General features: G+C 52.6%; 2 protein-coding genes and 1 non-coding gene across 13 annotated transcripts; 2 read left to right on the forward strand and 1 right to left on the reverse strand.

Annotated features, from left to right (window-relative positions):
• The first annotated feature begins 1,702 nt into the window (after positions 1–1,702).
• On the forward strand, positions 1,703–9,997 carry LOC137214852 (kallikrein-6-like). Of its 11 annotated transcripts, XM_067719203.1 has the most exons (8): positions 1,816–2,034; positions 2,388–2,504; positions 3,016–3,046; positions 3,453–3,500; positions 4,124–4,280; positions 7,087–7,334; positions 8,417–8,553; positions 9,350–9,997. In XM_067719203.1, the coding sequence occupies exons 4-8, from the start codon at positions 3,455–3,457 to the stop codon at positions 9,500–9,502; spliced, it is 741 nt and encodes a 246-aa protein (XP_067575304.1). In that variant the 5' UTR covers positions 1,816–2,034; positions 2,388–2,504; positions 3,016–3,046; positions 3,453–3,454; the 3' UTR covers positions 9,503–9,997. The 11 variants fall into 11 exon arrangements, with proteins under 11 accessions (XP_067575297.1, XP_067575300.1, XP_067575301.1 ...); XM_067719198.1 differs by lacking the exon at positions 4,124–4,280 and having other exon boundaries at positions 1,807–1,928; XM_067719205.1 differs by lacking the exon at positions 2,388–2,504.
• A 2,311-nt stretch (positions 9,998–12,308) lies between these two features.
• On the reverse strand, positions 12,309–12,381 carry TRNAG-CCC (transfer RNA glycine (anticodon CCC)). Its single transcript has one exon. It is a non-coding gene; the product is annotated as a tRNA-Gly (tRNA).
• A 2,408-nt stretch (positions 12,382–14,789) lies between these two features.
• Positions 14,790–22,869, forward strand: KLK5 (kallikrein related peptidase 5). Its single transcript, XM_067719209.1, is given in 6 exon segments — positions 14,790–14,885; positions 15,410–15,491; positions 17,301–17,565; positions 18,637–18,815; positions 18,818–19,125; positions 22,384–22,869. Coding segments are annotated over 5 exon segments (945 nt in total). The 5' UTR covers positions 14,790–14,885; positions 15,410–15,448; the 3' UTR covers positions 22,534–22,869.
• Positions 22,870–24,163: the final 1,294 nt, after the last annotated feature.

Below are 24,163 nucleotides of genomic sequence, written 5' to 3' on the forward strand. Positions count from 1 at the left end.
ATGAGATGTTAAAATGAACTCTTGTTTTTTGGGGTTTTTTTTTTTACTTTAAAAAAAAATTGTGGCTACTAGAAAATTTAAAAGTGCATGTGGGGACTTCCCTGGTGGCGGGGTGGTTAAGAATCCGCCTGCCAATGCAGGGGACACGGGTTCCAGCCCTGGTCTGGGAAGATCCCACATGCTGCGGGGCAACAAAACCCGTGCACCACAACTACTGAGCCCGTGTGCCACAACTACCGAAGCCCGAGAGCCTAGAGCCCGTGCTCCACAAGAGAAGCCACCGCAATGAGAAGCCCGTGCACCGCAACGAAGAGTAGCCCCCCCCCGCCGCAACTAGAGAAAGCCCGCACGCAGCAGTGAAGACGCAATGCAGCCAAAAATAAATACATTTATTTTTTTAAAAATGCATGTGTACCTGGCATTATATTTCTTTTGGCCAGTACTGCTGTGGGTGCTGGGGGACCCAGGCCAGGGCTGTGAGCCAGACAGAGGCAACGTCAGCTCTGACACGGGAAGATGCCTCTGAGGTCAAGTGAAGGACACAGAGAAGGGGAAGATTTTGAGGTAATGGTCCAGGTGGGAGAGAAGCAGGTCTGAGCTGGGACCGGGGACATAGGGATGGAGAGAAGGGACCACACGGAGAGAGGGGGCAGTGGGATAGGACTTGGGGATCAATGGGCCATGAGCGGTCCAACCTGGTACCTGGGAGGATGGTGGGTCCTGAGAACAAGATGCTGGGTTCAGTGGGGAGATGAGTGAGAAGGGCCTGGGGGAAACTGGGGGGCGAGGGGAGCAGCCCCAGAGAATATATCAAATGCCAAATTGGTTTTCATCCCAGGAGTGACAGGGGAGAAGCAAAGGTGTTAGCAATTAGATTTAATGAAAGAATTAAATGCTACCCACAGTGCCAGGCCCAAGCTGGTGCTGAGGTCGACGTTATTCATATCAGTTGCACTTATTGCTCAATGACTTTCCCCAAAGCTTCCCTTTTCCATCTTGCCCGTCCCTGTGATTATCACACCCATTTCCCTACAGGCAGCCGCACGCACACCCATTCCTCCAGCTCATGCCAGTCTGCCATTTCCCGACATGCACCAGACCCTTTAACTACCTCTCTCCTCCTGACTAAAACGCCCAAGTTTAAAGACACCTCTTCAAATCTTCCTGGATCCCCCCCATAGCTTCCTGGACCCCCGTTTCTCATCACACGCTTCCTGCATTCCCGTTTATTTCTGTGTCTCTCTGTACACGTTAAATCTCATCAACAAGTCCTGAAATCCTCCCGGGTCCCGCTAGCTTCCCCGCTGCCCTCTCCCACGCCACCCCTTCTGCAGGAGCTAACTCCCCTCTGTGCATACACATGCTTCTCTTGGAAACGCAGGTGGAACCTAGGAGAGGTAAGGAGAGATTTAGAGAGTGTTAACGGAGACTTGGAAAATCAAGGGGAAAGACAGAGATACAGAGAAAAATATGGAGAAAGAGGCAGAGGGGTGGAGAGACACAAACAGAGACAGACACGGAGGCACCCTCCGCCATGGCCAGGGAGAGAGCTGGACACCGAGAGACTTGGAGAAGGGGGGCCAGGCGGGTCAAGAGTCCTGATATCCGGGCAGAGGTGGGTGGACACTCAAAGGACAGCAACAGGACTGTCCGATAGAGATAAAGGGAAGCTATTGATGCAGCTGGCCGTCCACCTGCCCGGAAGAGAGCTTGAGAAATGGAGCTGACAGGAGCATGGCACTGGGTGCTGGGGACAGACAAAGCCCGATTGTTCGAAGGCCCTTTCCCCACAGCGCCTGGGTCCGCACCACAGCCTGGGGCAGGGGCGGGTACCAGCTTGGTGACACACGCTTTCTTGCTGGCTGGTTCTGCTGTGTCTCGCGAGGACACTGAGGTTCTCCAGCACCCACAGAGGGACTTACAGGCAGGTGCGTGAGTCACCCCAACCCCACTGAACCCGTGGGGCCTGGTTCCCAGTGCCCAAGGGTGCTGAACCCAAGAGTGACAGCCTGCAGGCCCCAGAACACGTGAGAGGTGGGAGTCCAGGAGGACAGGGGGTTCTGTGTGTTTGCCTGGGACGCAGGCATTTGGGTCCTCAGATCCTTTCTTTCTTTCTTTCTTTTTAAATTAATGAATTTATTTTTATTTATTCATGTTTTGGCTGCACTGGGTCTCTGTTACTGCCTGTGGGCTTTCTCTAGTTGCGGCGAGCGGGGGCTACTCTTCGTTGCGGTGCGCGGGCTTCTGACTGTGGTGGCTTCTCCTGTTGAGGAGCACGGGCTCTAGGCACGCGGGCTTCAGTAGTTGTGGCGCACGGGCTTAGCTGCTCCGCGGCATGTGGGATCTTCCCGGGCCAGGGATCGAACTCGTGTCCCCTGCATTGGCAGGCGGATTCTCAACCACTGCGCCACCAGGGAAGCCCCTCAGATCCTTTCTTGCTCAAGGACCTAGAAGTCTAGGAACTGAGGAGAACAAGCTTCTGCCCTTCCTTCCTTTAGATCCAGGTGTGCAGACTCCCAGCTCCTTTCTCCTTGAAGGTCCGGAATACTCAGCCCCCAGCCCCCTCCTCCCTCAGACCTGGGAACCCGGGCCCCCAGTGCACTCAGGGACCTGCACTGCCCTCCCTGGAAGCCGGGGTCAGGGGGGCCATCAGGCGGGGAGCTGTGGGAGGGTGGGAGGAATATGCGTGGGAGGCCTGGGTGAGGAGGAAAAGGGCGGGTCCCCCTCCTGCCTCGGGAACCTGGGGAGGCAGAGATTAAAAGGACACACCAGGAGCATCTGAGGACAGGACCAGTCTCTTCCGGGGGGGCCAGGGAGCTCAGGGTGTCTGTCTGCCAGGCCCTGGGCGCCACAGCCCCTACATCCTCTGCTTTCTGCCCTCCGTCTCTGACTCTCCAGGCGTCCTCTGTGTTTTCAGCATCACTTCTCTCTCCGCGGTTCCCTGCATTTCTGACTCTCTGTCTGTCTCCCTTTCTGTCTGCCTGTGACACGTACTGTCCCTGCCCCCAACCCAAGAGTCGACCCCCAGGCAGCCGGCCCCCAGCAGGTAAGATCACACCTCCCACCAGAACCTACAGGTGTGGGGTTGAGCAACAGGTAAGCACTGAGCCAAAGGGAGGAGGAGAAATCCCATAGAGGGAAGAAAGTCAGGGGCCCTCCCTCCTCCTGTTACTAAGCAGGCAGACTGAAGCCGAGGATAGAAAAATAATGTGAGGTGCGCCGTGAGCAGCAGGTTCTGGGTCCTCTCTGGCGCCCGCCTCCGGGGGACCCTCAGATGGAAGACGTGGGTCAGGGAGACAAGAAATCAAGAGGCTAAACAGGGAAGACAGAAGTCAAGGCTCAGGAGAGCAGGGCAGGCTGGGGAGGAAGGGGAAGAGGAGGCGGGTGGAGAGGGAGGAGACTGGGCGAAGTCTGAGGCCGGGACTCATGGAGCACTTGGCTTCCCTTCTCAGGAATGGCCATGAAGACGCTGATTGTAACACTGATTCTGGTCGCTGCAGGTAGGCCAAAATGGGAGGGGCAGGGGGCTGTTTGGGCATGGGGTGGGGGTTGTTGATGAGGAAGAGATTGGAACTGGGATGGGGATACACATGAGGATGGAGGGGGGTGGGTTTCAAATGAGGAAGACACAGGGGTTAAATTAGGGACGAAGGATGCAGATGGGGAAGGGGTGGGAGGTGGCCGTGAAGATGGGGAAGGGTTTGAGGATGAGTTTGGCTTGGGAGATGGGGTTAGAGATGGGGAAACTGGCTGGAGGTGGGGTTAAAGACAAGAACGCTTAGGGATGGCTTTGGGGATGGGGATGGGGATTGAGATGAAGAAGGGGTGGGTTTGAGGAAGAGTTTGAGGATGGGTTTGGTTTGGGAGATGGGGTTAGAGATGGGGAAACTGGCTGGAGGTGGGGTTAAAGGTAAGAACGCTTAGGGATGGCTTTGGGGATGGGGATGGGGATGGGGATTGAGATGAAGAAGTGTGGGTTTGAGGAAGAGTTTGAGGATGGGGTTGGTTTGGGGCAAGGGGATGGAGAAGATCTTGATGATTAAGACAGCAATGGGGTTCACCTTGGGGGGAGGTACCTGATGTCTCCAGACCTTCTCTCTGACTCAGACCCTCCCTCCCTCAGCCCAGTCAGAGGAACAGAATAAGGTGCTGCATGGTGGACCCTGTGAGCAGACGTCTCACCCCTACCAAGCTGCCCTTTACGCCTCAGGCCACTTGCTCTGTGGGGGGGTCCTCATTCACCCACTGTGGGTCCTCACCGCTGCCCACTGCAAAAAACCGTGAGTCTCCACGCTGTGAATGAGGAGTGGTTGCAATTAGACCCTGCGGGCGTCTTGCAGACTTCACACATCCCCCTGTCCCATCGTGAGGCCATCTGACAACCAGGTTCAACTGACCAGTATTTAATTGATTACTAAATACACTGCGGGGATATCGCAGTGAAGAAAACAAGAAAACTGCTGCTTTGATGAACTGACCTTCTACAGGGCCCTGTAGGGAGCGATGGAGTTAATTCTAAGCGCTGGGGGGAGCCACGTAGAGTTTTAATCAGGGAAGCAGCATGATCTGATTTCCATTTTTAAAAAAACTCTGGAAAGTGAACTGGGCGGGGGATGAAGGGATGCACGTGGAGGCTGTCGCCATTGTCCTGAGATGGACCAGGATGGTGGCCCTGGGGATGGAGCGGAGTTGAAAACCCGGGGAGGGGTCCTGAGGCTGCGTCGGCAGGACTTGGTGGTGTGGAATGGGAGAGAAAGAGAACGAGCAGGGCTTGTCCGGGGAGGGGACTAGAACAACTGGCTGTTTGGATGTGTCTTTCTCTGAGTCGGGGGAGAAGGAAAGAGGAGCAGTTTGGATATGGGTGGGGGAGCATCAGACATTTTGTTTTAGCCAAGGTGAGTCTCAGGTACCTGGCTGGTGTTCAGGAAGGATGCCAGGCTAGCTGCTGGCGCTCAGGGGAGAGGTCAGAGATGGAGGTAAACATTAAGGCTTGAAATACCACAAACAGGTGGTTATCTAAGGCTACGGGATGGGATGAGATCATCCAAAAAGTGGGCATAGATAGAGGACTGTAAAGGACCCAGGGCTAATCCTCAGGGCACTAATAACCACTAGCTTGATGAACAAGAACCACCATTGTTTTCCACGCTATCTATGGGCCACGTACCCAGGTAGGCAGTTTCTATGCCTTTCCTGGAATCCCCCACAATAAGGGACTCTTGGCTTCTGAGGAAACTGAAGCTCAGAGAAGGAGCAAGTGTCACATCCCAGTGGGAGCCGGGAGAGACCCCAACAGGGGTCTCACCTTGCAGGGTCATGGACACAAGGACCCCCCCCCCAGGGTGGTCTCCCCCAAGCGCTGGTAAACCTGGCATCACTCCCGCCATCCTCATTCATTCATTCAGCGCACATTGGCCAACAGCACCCACTAAGGGCCAGATTTGAGCTGGGCAGTGGGAATTCAGCAAAGACTCAGACGGGGAGATACCCAGAGTCTCTGCCCTCGGGGACGCAGGAGCAGAAAGGTGCAGGAAGACAGTTCTAGAATCCTCAACAAACCATACAATTACAAATGACTCTAAGTCCAATGAAGGCGAATAAACAGGGATGGTTCCATGAGAGAAAAGAACAGAGGTACCTGCTTTCGATGGAAGAAGGCGTCCGGAAGGACTTTCTGATGAGATGAAATTCAAACTGAGGCATGGAAAATGAGAAAGGGGGCAGAGCAGCCAGGGCAGAGGAAACGCAAGGACCAAAGAAGTGGGAACAATGTGAAGAGTTCTAAGAAAAGAAAGTTACTGGTTCACTGAGGGTCAGAGGAGAGTGGGATAAGGCACTTGGGCTTTATTCTGAGGGTAATGGGGAGCTATGGAAAGTTTCTGAGCGAGGGAGTAATGCTTTGATCCATTTCACAAATATTTATTGAACACCTATCCTACGCCAGACACTGGTCTAGGCACCGAGGAGGATGTATCTGCCTAAAACAAAAATCCCACCTTGATATTCTAGAGCTGTGTCATCTAATGCAGTAGCCATTAGCGACCTATGGCCAATTAAATTCACATTCATAAAAATGAAACGAATTTCCAAATCCACTAGCCACACTTCAAGGGCTCAGTAGCCGCCTGTGGTCAGTGGTCACTGTTTCAAACAGTGCAGATAGAGAATATTTCCATCCTTACAGAAACTTCGATCGAATAGCACGGCTGTGGCAGAGGGAGACAGTAAAACAAGTACATATTTAACAATACATATATAGTGTGTCAGATGGTGATGTTAGGTTCTCTGGTGGAAGGGAAACCAGGAGAGGGAGCTAGGACTTGCCTGTTGGGGTGGATACTTGCATTTTAATTGGGTCTTCAGGGAAGGCCTCACTGAGAAGGTGACATTTGAAGGAGGTGAGGGAGTGAGGCATGCAGATATCTGGGGGAAAGAGTTGCTGGCAGAGAGAACAGCCAGTGCAAAGGCCCTGGGGTGAGAGGATGACTATTGTGTTCAAGGAAAGGCAGGGAAGCCGGTGTGGCTGGAACAGGAGAAGGGGGAGACTGGGAGATAACTGACAAGTGATGGGGACGGATTGTGCAGAACCTTGTAGGCCACAGTGAGAACTTTGGCCTTTATTCTGAGCAAGATGGGAGTCACAGGAGGTTCTGAGCACAGGAGGGACAAAGCTGGCTTATATTGTTAAAATAGCTCTGGCTGCTTTGTGAAGGACAGACTGTAGAGGAGCAAAGGTAGAAGCCAGGAGTCCAGTGAGACTGTAGTCCAGGTAAGAGTTTATGGTGACTCAGACCAAGATGGCAGCAGTGGGAGAGGTGAGAAGTGGTCAGATTCTGGATATGCTTTGGAGAGACAAAAGGATTTCTGGACAGCTGGGAGGTGAGTCAAGAAATACAGAGTCAAGGATAGTCTCCGGGTTATTCTGGAAGGATGGAGCTGTCATTTACTGAGCTGGAAAGACTGTGAGGGGAGAAGACCGGATGGTTCATGGTGTACCAGGCTACCCCACCTCCCACCGTAACCCCCTCTGGAGTCTCAGCTGCAGCCCAAGGGCCCCAGGTGAGACCCGGCCCTTCTCTTTCCCAGGAATCTTCAGGTCTACCTGGGGAAGCACAACCTTCAGCAAAGGGAGAGTTTCCAGGAGGAGAGCTCTGTTTTCCGGACTGTGGTCCACCCTGGCTACAACGCCGCCATCCATGACCAGGACATCATGCTGTTGCGCCTGTCACGTCCAGCCAAATTCTCTGCACACATACAGCCCCTGTCCCTGGAAAGTGACTGCGCAGCCAACCACACCAGCTGCCACATCCTAGGCTGGGGCAAGACGGCAGATGGTCAGTAGGGGGAGAATGATGCAGTTGACCCATCATCAATGGGTGATGGGTCATGGGGAGGTGGGTTAACGGTGAGAATCAATGGGGTAGTGTATGAGTGGGTGAAAGTTCAATGGGGAGGGAGGGCAAATATGGGAGTTGGGCCAATGAGTGAACAGCCAATGGAGAAAGTAGACCAACAGGTGAATGGTATGGGGATGTGGGCCATAAGATGAAGGGTCAATGAGGAGGGAGGGTCACTGTGGAGACACTAATCAGGAAGGGGGCCAGTTGTCAAAAGGGACCAACCAGGATGCACTGATGATGAAAAAAGGATAAATGGAGGAGGAACTAATGGAAGAAGCAGGGGAGCCAGCTGAAAGATGTGAACTGAGAGAACCAACAGTGTAGAGAAAGCTAATGGCGGAAGGGTCAATTGAGAAGAGTCAGTGGTCAAGAGGGGTCACTAGAAGAAGGACTAGAGGAGAAACAATAGATCAGCAGGAACCAGTGAGGGTAGGCCAGTGAGGGAAGGGCCATAAAGGAAAGGAGAACCAATGGGGGAGGATGAGGCCATTTAGGAAAGAAGCAGTGAGGGAGTAGACCTTTGGATGAAGGGCCAATAGAAGGGAGAACCAACGGGGAAAGAAGGGACCAGTTAGGAAAGACCAAAAGTCAAGTGATGACCAATCAGGATGAGCCAATGGGCAAGAAGGGTCCAATGAAGGAGGATGGGCTATAACAGAGGAGGGACTAATAGAGGAAGAGGGTCTAGAGGTCAGCTGAACTACTGAAGAAGGTGGGACCAATGGAAACGAGACAAGTGAAGGCAGGAACTAAGAGAAGGAAAAACCAATAGGAAATGAGAACTGGTAGAGGAGGGGTAATTAGTGAGGAAGACAGGCCAATGTGAGGGAAGACTGATGGAAAGAGGGACCAATCAGGAGTCAGGCAATGGAAGTGGGTTTTGAGAGTGAGCTACAAATAGGAAAAAGGGAACCATTGGGAAATAGGGTCCAATAGGGGAGGGAGGATTTATAGGTGTTGGAGGATCGATGGGAAGGGTGGGTTGTGAAGTGATCCTGGCCCATCTCTCTTTGCAGGTGATTTCCCTAACATCATCCAGTGTGCATACCTCCACCTGGTGCCCCGTGAGGAGTGTGAGCGTGCCTACCCTGGCGAGATCACCCAAAACATGGTGTGTGCCGGGGATGAGAAGCTCGGGAAGGACTCCTGCCAGGTGAGGACGCCAGGACCCACCAGTTACATAGCCAAGGACGGAGATGGGCAGGAAGAGACAGATACACAGGCCAAACTAGAGCTTTACAGAGACAGGCTGGGTGAAAATCAGAGGCATGATAAGGGAGACAGACTCAATTTGATACACAGAAACACAATCGGGGACAGGCAGAGATAAAAAGTCAGTCAGCAGAGACAGGAAATGCAGAGACAAGGATGGAGATGAAGAGATCAGGAACCACAGAGACACAGTAGGGAGGCAGATGGTGCCAGGAGGCTGTCCCTGCTCCAACAGAATCCCCACAAGGTCTGCCTGGAAATAACCACACTGTGCAGAAGGGGGACCATAGCCGAGGAGAGACGGGGCTCCATCCCGACTCCCAAATACTTGGAACTTGGGTTTCTGCCACCATCGTCCGTTGGATTTCTCCTTTTGGTGCCCAAACTGAGCCCTGTGCATTGAAGGATCTGCAGAGACCAGCCAAGTGGGAGAAAGAGACAAAGAGAGAGAAAAGTGGTACACAGTGAGTTGGATGCAAAGAAAGGGCAGGCAGATGAGCCCCATTTCTGAGACCATCTGTCCTCTCTTTAGAGATCTCTGCGTTTCTGAGTCTCCCTCAGTCTCTTCTATCTCCCTCTCTGTGACTTTGTATCTGTCTGTCTCTCTCTCTCCGTATGTGTGTCTTTCTCTCCATCTCTGAGTGTCTTTCCCCCTCTCTACATGTCTCTGTGTCTCCTTCTGTCCGGCTTTCCTTCTCTGCGAGCCTGTATCTGACTCTCTCCCTCTTTAACCACAGGGTGATTCTGGGGGTCCGTTGGTGTGTGGCGACCGTCTCCGAGGCCTTGTGTCATGGGGTAACGTCCCCTGCGGATCCAAGGAGAAGCCAGGCGTCTACACCGACGTCTGCAGATATGGCCACTGGATCCGAAAAACCATTCAGGCCAACTGATCCTGATAGATGACCTGCACTTCTTGACCTTCCCCCACCTGCCCAGACCCGACCCTTAATGCTTAATAAAAGCGATGACACCACAGCACAAGCCCTCCCTGGTTTTGCTCCAGTCCCATCCTTGCATCACTAGGAGTGATGGGAACACCAGCTAAGGTCTCAAGCCTGCCACTAAGAGATACAGGAAAATCCCTTCCAAGCACCTCTCCCTCCCCAGTTATTCCACGGGCTCGACTTCTTCCTACAGAGAAGTGGTCCCCAGTCTGGCCGAACCTGAGTTGGGCTCCCAGCTCCCCCACTTGCTTAGCCGTGCAACCGCGGGAGTGCCTTCCTTCAGCGTGTAGATTTTCTCATCTCTAAAACAAGGATAATAATCGTATATCCCTCATAAGGCGGTGGCTACGTTGTTGGGGAGATTCAAGGCTGTAAACACGTGAAACACATACCGCGGTGCCTGGCACACCCGTGTGAACAATAAAGAGTGAATTTTATTATCAGTGGTACTTTTTGCTTTTATCCCACCTCTGCCTCTCTGAAGCCCAGATATCCTTAGTTCCCTTTTACAGCCCAACTTGATTTTTCTCCTCCCTGGGAAGACATCCTTGTCTCCTCCACCTAACTAGCCCTGAGGGTGGCTTTCTCCACTAAACTCCCTCTGTAGCAGCAAAAGCAGGGAGATGAGAGGGCTGGGAGGCCACTGTGTGTGGGTAAGAGTGATGGGAGGTAAAGAGAGCAGGGTCCACATCCCAAAAGACCACAGACCCCAGGTTGAGAGGCTAGGGCTTCTCCTGAGAGCAGTGGGGAGCCATGGAAGGGATGAGAGCAGAAGCAGCTCTGGGGCCATGTGCGGATGGACCAGAAAGAAGAGACCAGAGGCCAGGGGGGAGTAGAAGTGATGGTGCAGGGAGAGAAGATGAGGGCTGAGCAGGGGCTGGGGCTGGGACAGTTGGAGAGGGAGGCTGAATATGAATTCACCGTGGGGAGAAGTTTGGGTGGGTGGCATACTCAAGATGCTAATGACCTGTAGAAAAGTCTGGGAGTGTGAGAACATCTGCTGTGTTCCAGAGATGGCGAATCATCCAGGTTGGTGGGGGCTGGGGTTTGAGGCCAGAGAAATAGGTGACATGGCTGGGAAAGTAGGTCACTGGAACATGGCGTTGGGCCCTGAGTACAAGGCAGAAGCACTTGACCTTGATCCTGAGGGCCTTGAGAAAAGGAAGGACAGGGTCAGATGTGGGTATTTGAAAGATCTCATTGCAGTCCATTTGAGGAGAGGGGGATGGGCAGGGAGGTGTAGAGACTGGAGGCCCTCCCCAAGCCCCAGGTCTGTCCCTGTCCTCAGAGAGGCCTTCCTCTCTTGACCCCCACTGCACCATCTCCAAGAAAGACAAAACGCCATCTAAGCCAGGCATCCTCCCAGGAAGACGAATGGGACAGTAAGTGGCTCCCCAGAGAAAGGGAAAAGAGGGCCCAACATGGGAGCTGAAGTTTCGAGCAGAGAAATATTTAGGAACAGAGGGAGAGCCAGACACAACGGTCCATTTGCTTCACAAACATTTATTGCAACCTTATTTTTGCCCAGCATAGAGTAGAATGAAGCTGGAAATCGTTACACAGAGCGGCCACACCATAGGAGATATTCAAAGTCAGTCATGTGTCATTTTATGATAGAAGAGCTATGCGGTCCAAAGACAGAGGCAGTATATGAAAAGAACAGGGTCTCTCGAGTCTAAAGGTCTTTAGATTTGAGAAAAAGCACACTTAGATGTCTCAAGAACCAAAGAAAGGTGAAATTTTATGAAGGTGAAATTTACCAAAAGTGAAATTTTTGCGATGGGAGGGAGTAATTGACTTTTTATGAGTACATGAAAATATTAAGTCACGTGATGGCCCGGGCCCACCTTGACCAACCCCTTTTAGAAGTTATGAAGAATAAATAGGGGCATGAAATTCACTGGGATCACCAGGAAGAAGCCAATCAATGAACGTCCAGACCCAAATCAACTTCCGTTAACTGAGAGGAAATCATCTTCCTTAATGGATACTAACAATAATAACAGACAGAGAGGTAACATGGTTTGCCCAAAGTCTCGAAGACAGTAGGTGGTCAAGTCAGAATTGAATGCCAGGGGGGCTGGTGCCAGAGTTTGGGGTCCTAACTGCTCTGCTAACATCTTCTTCCAATTCTGACAATGTCTTCAAAATGAGCATGGAAATGTTTGAAGGCCCGACCCTTAGCATGAATATTGTTGGAAGCAGAATCTCTGTGCGTTTGGTGTTGAAGGTGTTTGTGTGTCTACTAGAATTTTATCTACTGTGGGGGGAGTCTTCTGACCTCAACTCGGAATGGGTCATTGCCCTGTGACTTTTAAGTTAGGGTCATCCCAACTTCATATTCAGTGTTGAGATACTCGAAAGAATGCAATGTTGATCATATTTTTTAAAATATTTATATATTTAAAAATATTTATATATATATTTATATTTTAAAAATATTTATATACACTTATTTATTTGGCTGTGCCAGGTCTTAGTGGCAGCACGCAGGATCTTAGTTACGGCACGCAGGATCTTAGTTGCGGCACGCAGGATCTTAGTTACGGCACGCAGGATCTTAGTTGCGGCACGCAGGATCTTAGTTACGGCATGCAGGATCTTAGTTACGGCACGCAGGATCTTAGTTGCGGCACGCAGGATCTTAGTTACGGCATGCAGGATCTTAGTTACGGCACGCAGGATCTTAGTTGCGGCACGCAGGATCTTCGTTACCGCATGCAGGCTTTTGATCGCAGCATGTGGGATCTAGTTCACTGGCCAGGGATCGAACCTGGGCCCCCTGCATTGGGAGTGCAGAGTCTTAACCACTGGACCACCAGCGAAGTCCCAGTTGATCATACTTATAAGTAAAATATACATAGATGTATAAATTTATTTACGTGCTCTGGAAGGTTTGCCTAAAAACTGAAGGACTTCCAGAAGAGATGGAGTGTGTTGGTTTTTTTAGAAATGTAGTTTTTAAATGCTTGAAGATATTTAATTAACTTAGTTTGTAAATGGGACCCAACATTATTATAAAGACTTACCTCATTTGCTGTGTAAAAGTTTTTAAGTTTGATTAGGTCCCATTTGTTTATTTTTGTTTTTATTTCTCTTGCCTTGGGAGACTGACCTAAGAAAACATTGGGGGCTTCCCCGGTGGCTCAGTGGCTAAGAATCCGCCTGCCAGTGCAGGGGACACGGGTTCGAGCCCTGGTCTGGGAGGATCCCACACGCCGCGGAGCAACTAAGCCCATGTGCCACAACTACTGAGCCTGTGCTCTAGAGCCCGCAAGCCACAACTACTGAGCCCGCGTGCCACAACTACTGAAACCCGCGTGCCTAGAGCCCATGCTCCGCAGCAAGAGAAGCCACCGCAATGAGAAGCCCGTGCACCACAATGAAGAGTAGCCTCCGCTCGCCGAAACCAGAGAATGCCTGCGCGCAGCAACGAAGACTCAGTGCAGCCAAAAATAAATAATAAAGAAAATAAATAAATTACAAAAGACTCAGCCATATCCTTATAAAAAGAAAAAAGAAAACATTGGTACGATTTGCTGTACTGCAGAAATTAACACAACTTTGTAAATCAACTATACTTCAATTAAAAAAATTAAAACGCAAAACGCAAACAAAAACCAACAACAAAACCCTTCCTGTAATCAAAACACATATTTGGAATAAAAAGGTTTGTAAGCTAAACTTAAAAGACTGTAGGCTTAAAAGAAGTAGGCTGCTGGATTTGTCACCTTCATGCATGAAATATTCATTGCAATCGCCAAAACAAACCTCAGAATTTTATGTTTTTAAGTTTTTTTCCCTATACACTGAAACGAGTCTCGGGGCTCTAAAACCTCCCATTCAACAGGCACCCGCTTACAGAAGTGAACAAGACAGCTTTGCTTTTGCCCTCAAGGAATGGAGCTCTGCAAAGGCAGCATCTCCAGGCATGTTTGTCTATTTCTCTTCACAGACAGATCTGAGTCTGCAACACTGTAGATGCTCAGTAAATAGGTGTCAAAGGAGCCTTTGGCTCTTACATCGTAGCGGAGACAGAGCCTTGGAGACACAGAGATGGATGCGTAGAGCTGGGGGCAGACAGAAAGAAGAGCTGGAATGCATAAGAGGTCAGAAGAGGCAGCCCTGGGTGGCCCAGGAACCGGGGAGGGAGGAGACACCTTTTGGGTTCCCTACCCAGTGCCCCATTTCCCAAGAGGCCGGGAGCCACCCACCCCCTAGCCTTGCCTCTTGGTCTCTTTCCCCATTGACAGGTGGCCCCTGCCCAAATCTCACCCACGCCGGGCTGTGTCAGACAGGCTGTGTAAGGCACCTGCCGGGGGGCCCAGACTGGATCCCCGCCCCTTTCTGCCCGGTGGCCCTGGTCACAGGGTGAGGGGCAGAGAAGGGGTTGAGGGGGTGTCCATCAGCAAAGTGGCCAGAGTCTTCCTGGCCCAAACGGAGGGTGAGGGAGATAGAGGAACAGAAAGACGCAAAGATACACCTACTCAGAGCCAGTGACAAAGGGCTGGGGGCGGGGGGGAGAAGGAGAAGAAAGAAGAAGGAGAAGAGGAAAGAGAAGAAGATGATGCAGGGATGGAAACAGAGAATAGGGAGACAGAGAAGGGTAGTGTCACAGAGAAAAGAGAGATAACAGAGAAGAAAAGATACAGGGGCTTCCCTGGTGGCACAGTGGTTGAGAGTCTGCCTGCCGATGCAGGGGACGCGGGTTCGTGCCCCGGTCCGGGAAGATCCCACATGCTGCGGAGCGGCTGGGCCCGTGAGCCACGGCCGCTGAGCCTGCGCGTCCGGAGCCTGTGCTCCACAACGGGAGAGGCCACAGCAGTGAGAGGTCCGCATACCGCAAAAAAAAAAAAAAAGAAAGAAAGAAAGAAAGAAAAAAGAAAAGATACAGAGAGAGACCCAGGGGTGTGGAGAAAGAGATGAATTGAGAATCACAGCAACACATAAAGGGGCCTGAGGAAATTTTTGGGGTGATCGCTCAGTATCTTGACTGGGGTGATGGTTGGAAGTGTGTGGGTCAAAACTCATCACACTGTACACATTAAATATGGTATATTTCTTGTGCCTCAGTTTTTCCGCAATAAAGCTGTAAAAAAAAAAAAATACAGCAGAAAGAGACACTGGGTGGGCGCCTTATACGGAGAGAGACTCAGAAAGATTGCGAGGGAAGCGGAACACAGAGAGAAGGAAAGATGAGAAGGGGGGCGGAGGGAGGTAGAATGAGTGAAGGCACGGGGAAGACAGGAAAACACTTGCGCCAAGGGCGCCCCAGAGCTGGTGAGACGCCAGACCTCCGGAGACCCCTCCCCATCCCGGGGCCAGGGAGGTAGGGAGTGGCCTTCGGGACTGGGTAGGGGGTGCTCTGGGGGTGGAGATGGGGGGAGGCCGGAGGAGTGGTTGCTAAGGCCCGGCAGGGCGCCTCACTACCCGGGAATGCGCCCCAGGGATCAGTGGGTCGTTATAACCCAGGCCGGGTGCCGGGAGCGGAGGCGTAGGCGGCTGCAGGACAGCGGCGGCGGCGCTGGGAGCGGGTTCCCCTACCCCCTACCTGGGGGACGTGGCAGGTGAGGGCTGGGGAGGCGGGGCATAGGAAGGGAGAGATGTCTTTGCGTTGGCTCTGGTCTGGGATGCATCCCTCATCCTCTTTCCATCCTCTCTCGGAGACTGGAGGATGCTGGATGTTGATTCTTTTGAAGTCTATAAGCCCTGAGTCTCAACTCATCTCAGCGCTCTGGGTGGTCCGTCTCTGCTCTGAGAAACAGGGAAGGGAAGAAGATGGGGGTGGGTAAGGGTTCCCAGAATCACCTGGGCCTCCCCACTCTCTTTTCCTCCCCGCCCCACCCCCGCCAGGTGCAATGACCTTGGCTACAGCTGGACCCCTGGGCGCGGATGGTCGGTGCACTGATCACAGCACTGATTCCGGGGGTGACAGGTACCCAGAATCCCAGTGCGTGCACGCAGGGTAACTGTGCGTCGTGGGGCTGTCGGTGACTCCCTGTGTGGCACTGGGGGAACACATGTGACTAGTGATGGCTCCAAGGCTGGGTGAATGTGAGTCTGTCTTTACTTGTGATTGTGTATGGCTGTATGACTGCTACCGTGTGTGTGTGTGTGTGTGTGTGTGTGTGGTGCCTTTTCCCATACTGAGTGACCGTCGGTGACAGGTGTGACTACCCTTTGAGGCTGTAGATGCGATTGTGTGACCAGGTGTTTGTGCATTTAGGATGGTGTGTGTGTGTCACTGACTGTGAGTGTTCCCGTGTGTGGCTTTGTGTATGTATGGCTGCTGGTTTCTGTCCCTGTGTGACAGGATTGTGTGTGACAAAAGTGCTTGGCACCATGAAGATGTGTGGCTAGGTGCCTTCGGGTAGCCGTTTGTGATTGTGTGATTGTGGCTGGGTGCAGGATTTTGTGTGGCTATCTTTGCAAACACGTGGCTGCTTGAGGGTCTATGTATGGGTGACTGTGTGTGACTGTGTGGCTGTAGGGGCTGTGCGTGCGATGGTGCAGCGCTGTGCGTGTGTGTGGAGCGCCCATCCCTCCTGTGACAGACTGAGCGTGCAGAAGAGGCTGTCACCACGAGACAGTGGCTGCGTGAAGGTGGATGACGCTAGGCCACTTGCCCTGTGTCATGCTTGGTCCACTGCGTCTAACCTTGTCACATGCCACCACGCTGTGTGCGGAAGTGAGTGGCAGTCTCTACCCGTCTGCACACGAGGCATATATACACAGGTCACTAAAACACTGTGTGGGAGTGAGTGAGATCACGTAAGGCTGCCCCCGAATGTGTGTACCTGGGAAGCGTGTGTACCGCGAGGCAGAGCTGTGTGTGTAACTGTCCCTATGCAGACGACGCACGCCTCCCTGTGTAACTGTGCGTGTGCACGTCTGTGACAGCCGTTGTGTGCCTGTTTCTTGGGCTGTGTGCATAAATGAAGACAGCAGCAAGGGTTTCACTTGTCTGGGTCCTCAGCAAGAATGTAAACAAGTGACCGCGTGAACAGACGATGGGGGAACCGGTGATGGGGTAGGATATCTACGCCCCTATCTGCAGGTTTGTGTGAGGGAGAAGGGCAGGATAATTCAGGAGGCACATTTGTGTTCGAGAATTCGTAAAATAGCTCTGCTCTCCACCCCCCACCCCACGGGAGCCCCACCCCCGTCTCAGCACTTTTCCTGGTTCTGCTCCTCCAACTCTGGCCCAGCCCACAAGCTCTGACTCTGCCGCTTTTCCCCATCCATACCCCAAGTCCAGATTCTCTATCTACAGTCAGGGATCCTTGAGCTGTGCCCCTCCCCCAAGAAAGGCCCAGCCTCTTTGGCTCTCCTCCTTTGGGCCAGGATCCACCTCCTGCCCTGAGCACAGCTCCGAGAACCCAACCCCTGCCTCTTCTCACAAAGCCAGGGCTCTTTATAGGATCGGCTCCTCCGCAGGACGCTGGCCTCGGCCCTGCCCAAGTCGATTTCGAGCCCCTCCCACATCTCAGGCTCTGCCGACTCCAGCCCAGACCCCATTCGCTAAGGCTTGACCCCCCCCCCTCACTTCTTAAAACCAGGCCCCGCCCCTAGAGCCCTGCCCGCCCGCCCCCGCCCCCGCCCCGCCCCGCAACAAAAGCGCCCCTCGGGGGTCAGAATTCCTCGGGCTGGTCTCGCCTCTCGATTATAAGCCCCGCCCCCGAGTCCAAGCCCCGCTCCCGAGCTCTACTTCCGGCAACCCCCCACCCCTATTTTCTGCCCCCAGAGCCTGTTCTCGCAAATGATGTTGCTTCCTGCGACAACTCCTCTGCCGTCGGGCCCTCCGGGAGCACCCAGCACCTCGGACCTGGGGCCGGGGAGGACACCCGGGCGTCTGACGGCACCAGCAGCCGCCTCGTGAATGGGACCGACTGCGAGAGGCCCAGCCAGCCGTGGCAGGGTGCGCTGTTGCTGGGACCCAACAAGCTGTGCTGCGGGGCCGTGTTGGTGGACTCGCAGTGGCTGCTCACGGCTGCCCACTGCCGAAAGCAGTGAGTGGGGGCTCCGAGAGGAGGGCTGAGGGGGGAAGGTTGGATGGGTGATGGGGCATGGCGGTGGGGGGGATGGGGCATGGCGGTGGGGGGGGATGGGGCATGGCGGTGGGGGGATGGGGCATGGCGGTGTGGGCGTATGGGGCATGGCGGTGGGGGGATGGGGCATGGCGGTGGGGGGGATGGGGCATGGCGGTGGGGGGGGATGGGGCATGGCGGTGGGGGGGATGGGGCATGGCGGTGGGGGGGATGGGACGGGGATGAGGAAGCAGGGGGAGGTAGAGCTGGGGAGGAGAGCTGGGGTGGGGATGGGGTTAGATTGGGGAGGAGGTTGTGGTACTGGCTGGGAGTTAGGGGTGAACTGGATTCGTGGCTAGGATTGCAAATGCTGGATGGTTAGGAATAGAGATGTGATTTGGTTTGGCTTTGGGATTGGAGGTGGGATGGGGCAGGATGAGGATGGAGCTGGATTAGAGACAGGAATGGGATTGGAGAGGGCTGAATTTGAAGTTGGGGATGCATATGTTGATGCTTTGGAGGTGGGTAAAAGATTGGGGCTGGGGTTAGGGTGGGGTTTGGGGGTCGATCATGAGTTGGATTTGGGTTTGGTCGTATGCTGATGGTTTGGGATGAAGATAGAATTAGGTTTGGCTCTAGAATTAGTGGTCGGTGGAGATTGGGATGGAGCGGAGATAAAAATGGAATGGGATAGGGTGGGGCTTCGGAATAGATGTAGGATGGAAGATGGGGTTTGGATTAGGGTTATGGATGGGGTTGGAGATGGTTGGCTTTGAGGCTGGGCATGGTTAGTTAGAGCTGGGGTTGAGACTGCATATGTGGGTGGTTTCTGTGTGGGGAGAGGATTAGGGTTAGCGCTGGGGGAGGGGATGGAGATGGGTTTGGAGTTGTGACTGGGATGGGGATAGGCATGGGGTTGAAGATAAAGATGGTGCCGGGGATGGATTTGTGGATGGGGTGAGATTGGGGTTGTGAGCAGGTTTGGCATTGGGGTTGACATTGGATATGGGGGTAAGGACCAGAGTCGGTCGAGATTGGCACCATCTTCCTCAGAGTTTTCAGAATCCGTCTTGGCCACCATTCCCTGTCACCCATCTATGAATCCAGGCAGCAGCTGTTTCAGGGGATCAAATCCATCCCCCACCCTGGCTCTTCCCACCCCAGCCACTCCAATGACCTGACGCTCATCAAACTGAACAAAAGAATCTGTGGGGCTCAACACGTCAGGCCATCAACGCCTCCCATTGTCCATCCGCTGGGACCAGCTGCTTGGCGTCTGGCTGGGAAACGACCAGCAGTCCCCAGGGGGAGTGTCCAGGTCTCTTCCGCTGCCCACCTGTGTCTGCCTTCTCCTCCTCTCTGTCTCTGAGCACTCTGCCCCTTCCCATCGTCCTCCACCACTCCCTGTGGCCCTTCCCCAAAGTCCTCCAGTGCTTGGACATCACCGTGCTAAGTGAGGACAGGTGCAAGACGGCCTATCCAAATCAGATAGATGACACCATGTTCTGTGCTGGTGACCAGGCCGGCAGAGACTCCTGCAAGGTAAGGCTAGAAACTTCTCCATTCATTCAGCAGACACACACTGAAACCAGCCATGTCACCTGGAGCCTTGCTATGTGCTGGGGACCCTGCGATGATCAGATCGGTGCTCACAGAGCTCATTCTGGAGCAGTGCTGTCCAGTAAAAATATAATGTGAGCCTTACGAGTAATTTTATTTGTTTTTTGTGGGGTTCCCCCCCCCCACACTGTGGGGCATGTGGGATCTTAGTTCCATGACCAGGGATCGAACCTGTGCCCCCTGCTGTGGAAGCGCGGAGTCTTAACCACTGGACCGCCAGGGAAGTCCTTACATGTAATTTTAAACATTCCAGTAGCTACATGTAAAAAAAGTAAAAAACAGCTGAAATTGACTATTGTAATAATATACCCTATTTAATCCCATGAATCCCAAGTACCATCATTTCAAAAGGTAATTAGTATAAAAGAATTATGAATGGAGTGTTTTACGTTCTTTTATTCTCATAGTAAGTCTTTGAAAGCCAGTGTGTATTTTTTTGTTTGTTTTTTCTTTTTTTTCTATTTTTTCCTTGTGTGTCTGTTTTTGGTTTGTTCGTGCCAGTATTTTTACACTGACAGCATATCTCCGTCTGGACTAGCCATGTTTCAGTGCTCAAGGGCCCCACGTAGCTAATGGCCGCTGCATTAGACAGCACAGGTCTCAAGGGAGAGATCAAGGCTGTGTTGTATGGAAGGGCAGGATGTGCCCTGAATAGAGATGTCACATCTAAGGGCCGCCCTTCATACAATATACATCGCAGTTTTGTCTTAGTTATTTTGGCACATTTCAGGCAGATGCAGTCTGAAGTGTCTCATTCCCATAAAATCTGTGGTGTGAAAGCTTTCTGACAAATGCTAGTAAAATGTCTTAAGGAAGGAAAACAGAAACCCATGGTCGGTATTTTTAAACGAAAATATTTAATAGAGAGGATGGATCACAAAGGTGTTGGAATAGCAAAAAGGTTAAAAAAAATCCTATGGTCAGGAAACTGCGTAAACAGGGTAATTTCAGAGAGTGGTAAGGGCTGTGCAGGAAATAAAACATAGTTTTATGAAAGCAAGTGATGGGGGGGCAGTATTTGGAAGGGTGATTGGGAAGGCCTCAAAGAGGTGGCATCGGAGCAGAGATTGAATGACACAAAGGAGCAGCCTTGCAAAGGTTAAGGGCAAGAAAAGCATGTGCAAAGGCCCTGAGGCAGGGAGGAGTTCGGCTGATTCAAAGAATTAAAAAAGAGCCAGCGTGTTTGGGGGACAGGGGTCGAGGCTGGAGAGATGAGTGGGACCCAATGTCCAGCAAATATTTCTTCATCCCCAGTACAGACCTTCTTTGTATTCTCACGGGAGCTTTATTTGTTGAGGATGACAGAAATTAAACTGTTACAGCTCAGGACGCTTCCCTGTATTCAGGTCCCGGAAGGGTCTAGAGGAATGTAAATTAACAAGCTCTCTGCTGGCAGGATGTATGTTTCAGTAATCTTGGTGTTTAGTAAGCTGTGGGCTCAGACAGCACTCCAGTCCCATTCTGATGGCTGGGAAAATCTCCCCACCCACCCCACTCACCCCCGCAAATCTCACAAATGTGACAGTTGCAGCAACTCCCCAGATCTCCCAATTTAATCTGTGTCCCCACTTAACATTGGAAGCACCCACATCTGGAGAGAGGGATGGGTGGAGGGGTTTTTATCGGAAGAAGGCAAATCTGATTTGGATGTCAGCATTTTAAACCACTAGTCTTTCTGTAGCCAAGGGTAGCACCTTGCTTTTCTTTCCCTAGACCTCCAGTGGCTTTTTCATACCAGAGTGTGGTCTGGGTGTGGCCGCTAAAAGCAAGAAATAATAACAATAATACTAATACTATAACACTAACAGCAGTTAGCTAATTGCCACTCTTCTTTTTTAAATTTTATTTATTTTAAAAATTTTTTTTTAATTTTTGGTTGTGTCGGGTCTTCGTTTCTGTGCGAGGGCTTTTTCTAGTTGCGGCAAGCGGGGGCCACTCTTCACCGCGGTGCGCGGGCCTCTCACTATCGCGGGCTCTCTTGTTGCGGAGCACAGGCTCCAGATGCGCAGGCTCGGTAGCTGTGGCTCACGGGCCCCGTTGCTCCGCGGCATGTGGGATCTTCCCAGACCGGGGCTCGAACCCGTGCCCCCTGCCTTGGCAGGCGGATTCTCAACCACTGCGCCACCAGGGAAGCCCCCAGACACTCTTTTAAGTGTTTCCGATGCATCAGCTCGATTTACTCATTTAACCTTTATTATTAACGCTATTTTACAGACGAGTAGCCAAGGCTCAGAGCAGTTAACTACCTGCCGAGCAAAAGAAACTGCAGGGATGTGGAACGAGGGCGAACAAACATGAGGAGAGAAAGGTTGAAATTTAGCGATGGGGCAGCTAAGCTTTTTTGCCTGGGGAAGAGTGTCTGCATTATAATGGGGGGGAAGCCAGGCTGTAGATATTTTGGGTCAACATAAATGAGAAATGACAGTAAAGAGCGCCGAGTATTATTACAGAAGGGCAATTACAGGGGGGTATTATTACAGAAGGGCAATTACAGGGGGCTATGGGGAATTAAGCACAGGCAACCTGAATTAGCCCAAGGGAGTGATTCTCAACCCCAGGGCAGTTCTGACGCCCCAGGGCATGCATGGCAACGCCTGGAGGTGTTTTTCGTCATCGTGACCGCTGTCTGGCGGGGAGGGAGGGGTTTCCCAGCATGCAGTGGGTAGGGGGATGCTGCTGAGTGCCTCACAAAGCACAGGACGCCCTCCCACAGCAAAGAATCACCTGGTCCCAACGCCGCAGCACCCAGGTTGAGAACCCCTCACCCAGGGGCTGAGAACTGCCTGTCTGCAAAAGTGAGGTATACGTACAAGGCGGATGGGCGTCAAGGACGGGTGAAGAGTGAGGAAGGGAAAGGAAGGGGTGTCCAGTAGGAGAAACACAATATTCAAAGGTTGGAGGGGAGAGCGAGAGAGAGAAGGAAGCACAGAGACACACAATGAGGAAGACAGACGGAAAAGAGGTTGGGGGCTGGGTAGACAGGGACAGAGGGGGTTTCCAAAGGGTCAACGTGGGGTGAGATATTAATATTCTCTCTCTGTGTCTCTTTTTACATGTGTCTCCCTCGCTGTCATTGTCTGTGTCTCTATTCTTGCTGCCCTGGTCCTTCTTCATCTCTGTGACTCCCTCCCTCACCTCCCCACATCGCCGCCTCTCTGTGCCCCTCTCTCTCCTCCACAGGGTGATTCCGGAGGCCCCGTGGCCTGCAGTGGTTCCCTCCAGGGCCTTGTGTCCTGGGGAGACTTTCCCTGCGCCCAGCCCAGCAGACCCGGCGTGTGCACCAACCTCTGCCGGTTCTCCAAGTGGATCCAGGACACTTATCCAGTCTAATGCATGAGTCGTCCTAGGACCCGGCTTTCTGGCCTCCCTCGCCCCCTGCAGGGACCCCAACGCTCCTTCCAGACACCACCTCCTTCCCCAAAATGTTGAGGTGGTTCATCTCTCCAGTGCCCCGCCCCCAGTCTCCTGGAATCGAGGTCCCCCTTCCCGGACAGTGGATGGACAGGTCCTTCTGGTCGGATCCTGAAGAGAGTTCCCATGATGACCGGGGCGAGAGTTGCACTGCACCTCTGTCTCCCCAGTGCTTCCTTCCTCAGGTCCAGAGTCCACCTTCTCTGCAGCTGTGACCCAAATCTGGTCCCAGAAATAAAACGTCTGAGGAGTGGGCTCCGTGTGTGGTCTCTTCCTTGAACGGCCGGGCAGCCAGGGACAAGTCCCTCACCCCTCGGCACCGCTGTGTTCACTCTATTAGGTTATTTCACTTTCAGCAAACAGATTCACTCGATCTGCTTTTCATTTTATTCATAAATATTGGTTGACTGCCAGGAATGTGTCCAGATGCCGGGGATATTGAAACGGGCAAAACAGAGGAAAATTCCTGCTGCGTGAAGCTCCCCCTGTAGTAGGGGAAGACAGACAATAAAAAAATAGACAGGGCCTCCCTGGTGGCGCAGTGGTTGAGAGTCCGCCTGCTGATGCAGGGGACGCGGGTTCGTGCCCTGGTCCGGGAAGATCCCACATGCCGCGGAGCGGCTGGGCCCGTGAGCCATGGCCACTGAGCCTGCGCGTCCGGAGCCTGTGCTCCGCAACGGCAGAGGCCACAGCAGTGAGAGGCCCGCATACCGAAAAAAAAAAAAAAAAAAGACAAATACATTATATACTATAATAAGTATGTGATACGAATAAAAGGAGAACAGGGCATGAGGAAAGAGGAGGAACGTTGAGGGGATGTATGTTTACACTGGAAGGTCCGAAGGGTGCAGGAGAGCAGTAGCTACTCTGATCCCCACACTCACCCCATCCCTGGTGGCGCAGTGGTTGAGAGTCCGCCTGCCGATGCAGGGGACACGGGTTCGTGCCCCGGTCCGGGAAGATCCCACGTGCCGCGGAGCAGCTAGGCCCGTGAGCCATGGCCGCTGAGCCTGCGCGTCCGGAGCCTGTGCTCCGCAGCGGGAGAGGCCACAGCAGTGAGAGGCCCGCGTACCGCAAAAAAAAAAAAAAAAAGACAAATACATTATATACTATAATAAGTATGTGATATGAATAAAAGGAGAACAGGGCATGAGGAAAGAGGAGGAACGTTGGGGGGTTGTATATTTACCCTGCAAGGCCCGAAGGGTGCGGGCGAGCAGTAGCTACTCCGACCCCCACCCTCACCCCAAGATGACCACATCCTAATCCCTGGAACCTGTGAATATGTGACTTTATATGGCAAAGGGACTTTGCAGCTGTGATTAAATTAAGGATCTTGAGAGGGAGAGACCAGTAGAATCCAAAGGGTCCTTATAAGAAGGAGGCAGGATAGGGGGTCAAAATGAGAGAGAGATTGGATGATGCTATACTGATGACTTTGAAGATGAAGGAAGGGGCCACGAGCCCAGGCATGTGGGTGGCCTCTAGGTAATGAAAAGGGCACAGAAATGGATTCTCCCCTAGAGCCCCCAGAAGGAATTCAGCCCTG

The sequence above is a fragment of the Pseudorca crassidens genome, chromosome 20 (genome assembly GCF_039906515.1).
Source record: "Pseudorca crassidens isolate mPseCra1 chromosome 20, mPseCra1.hap1, whole genome shotgun sequence".
Classification (NCBI taxonomy): domain Eukaryota; kingdom Metazoa; phylum Chordata; class Mammalia; order Artiodactyla; family Delphinidae; genus Pseudorca; species Pseudorca crassidens.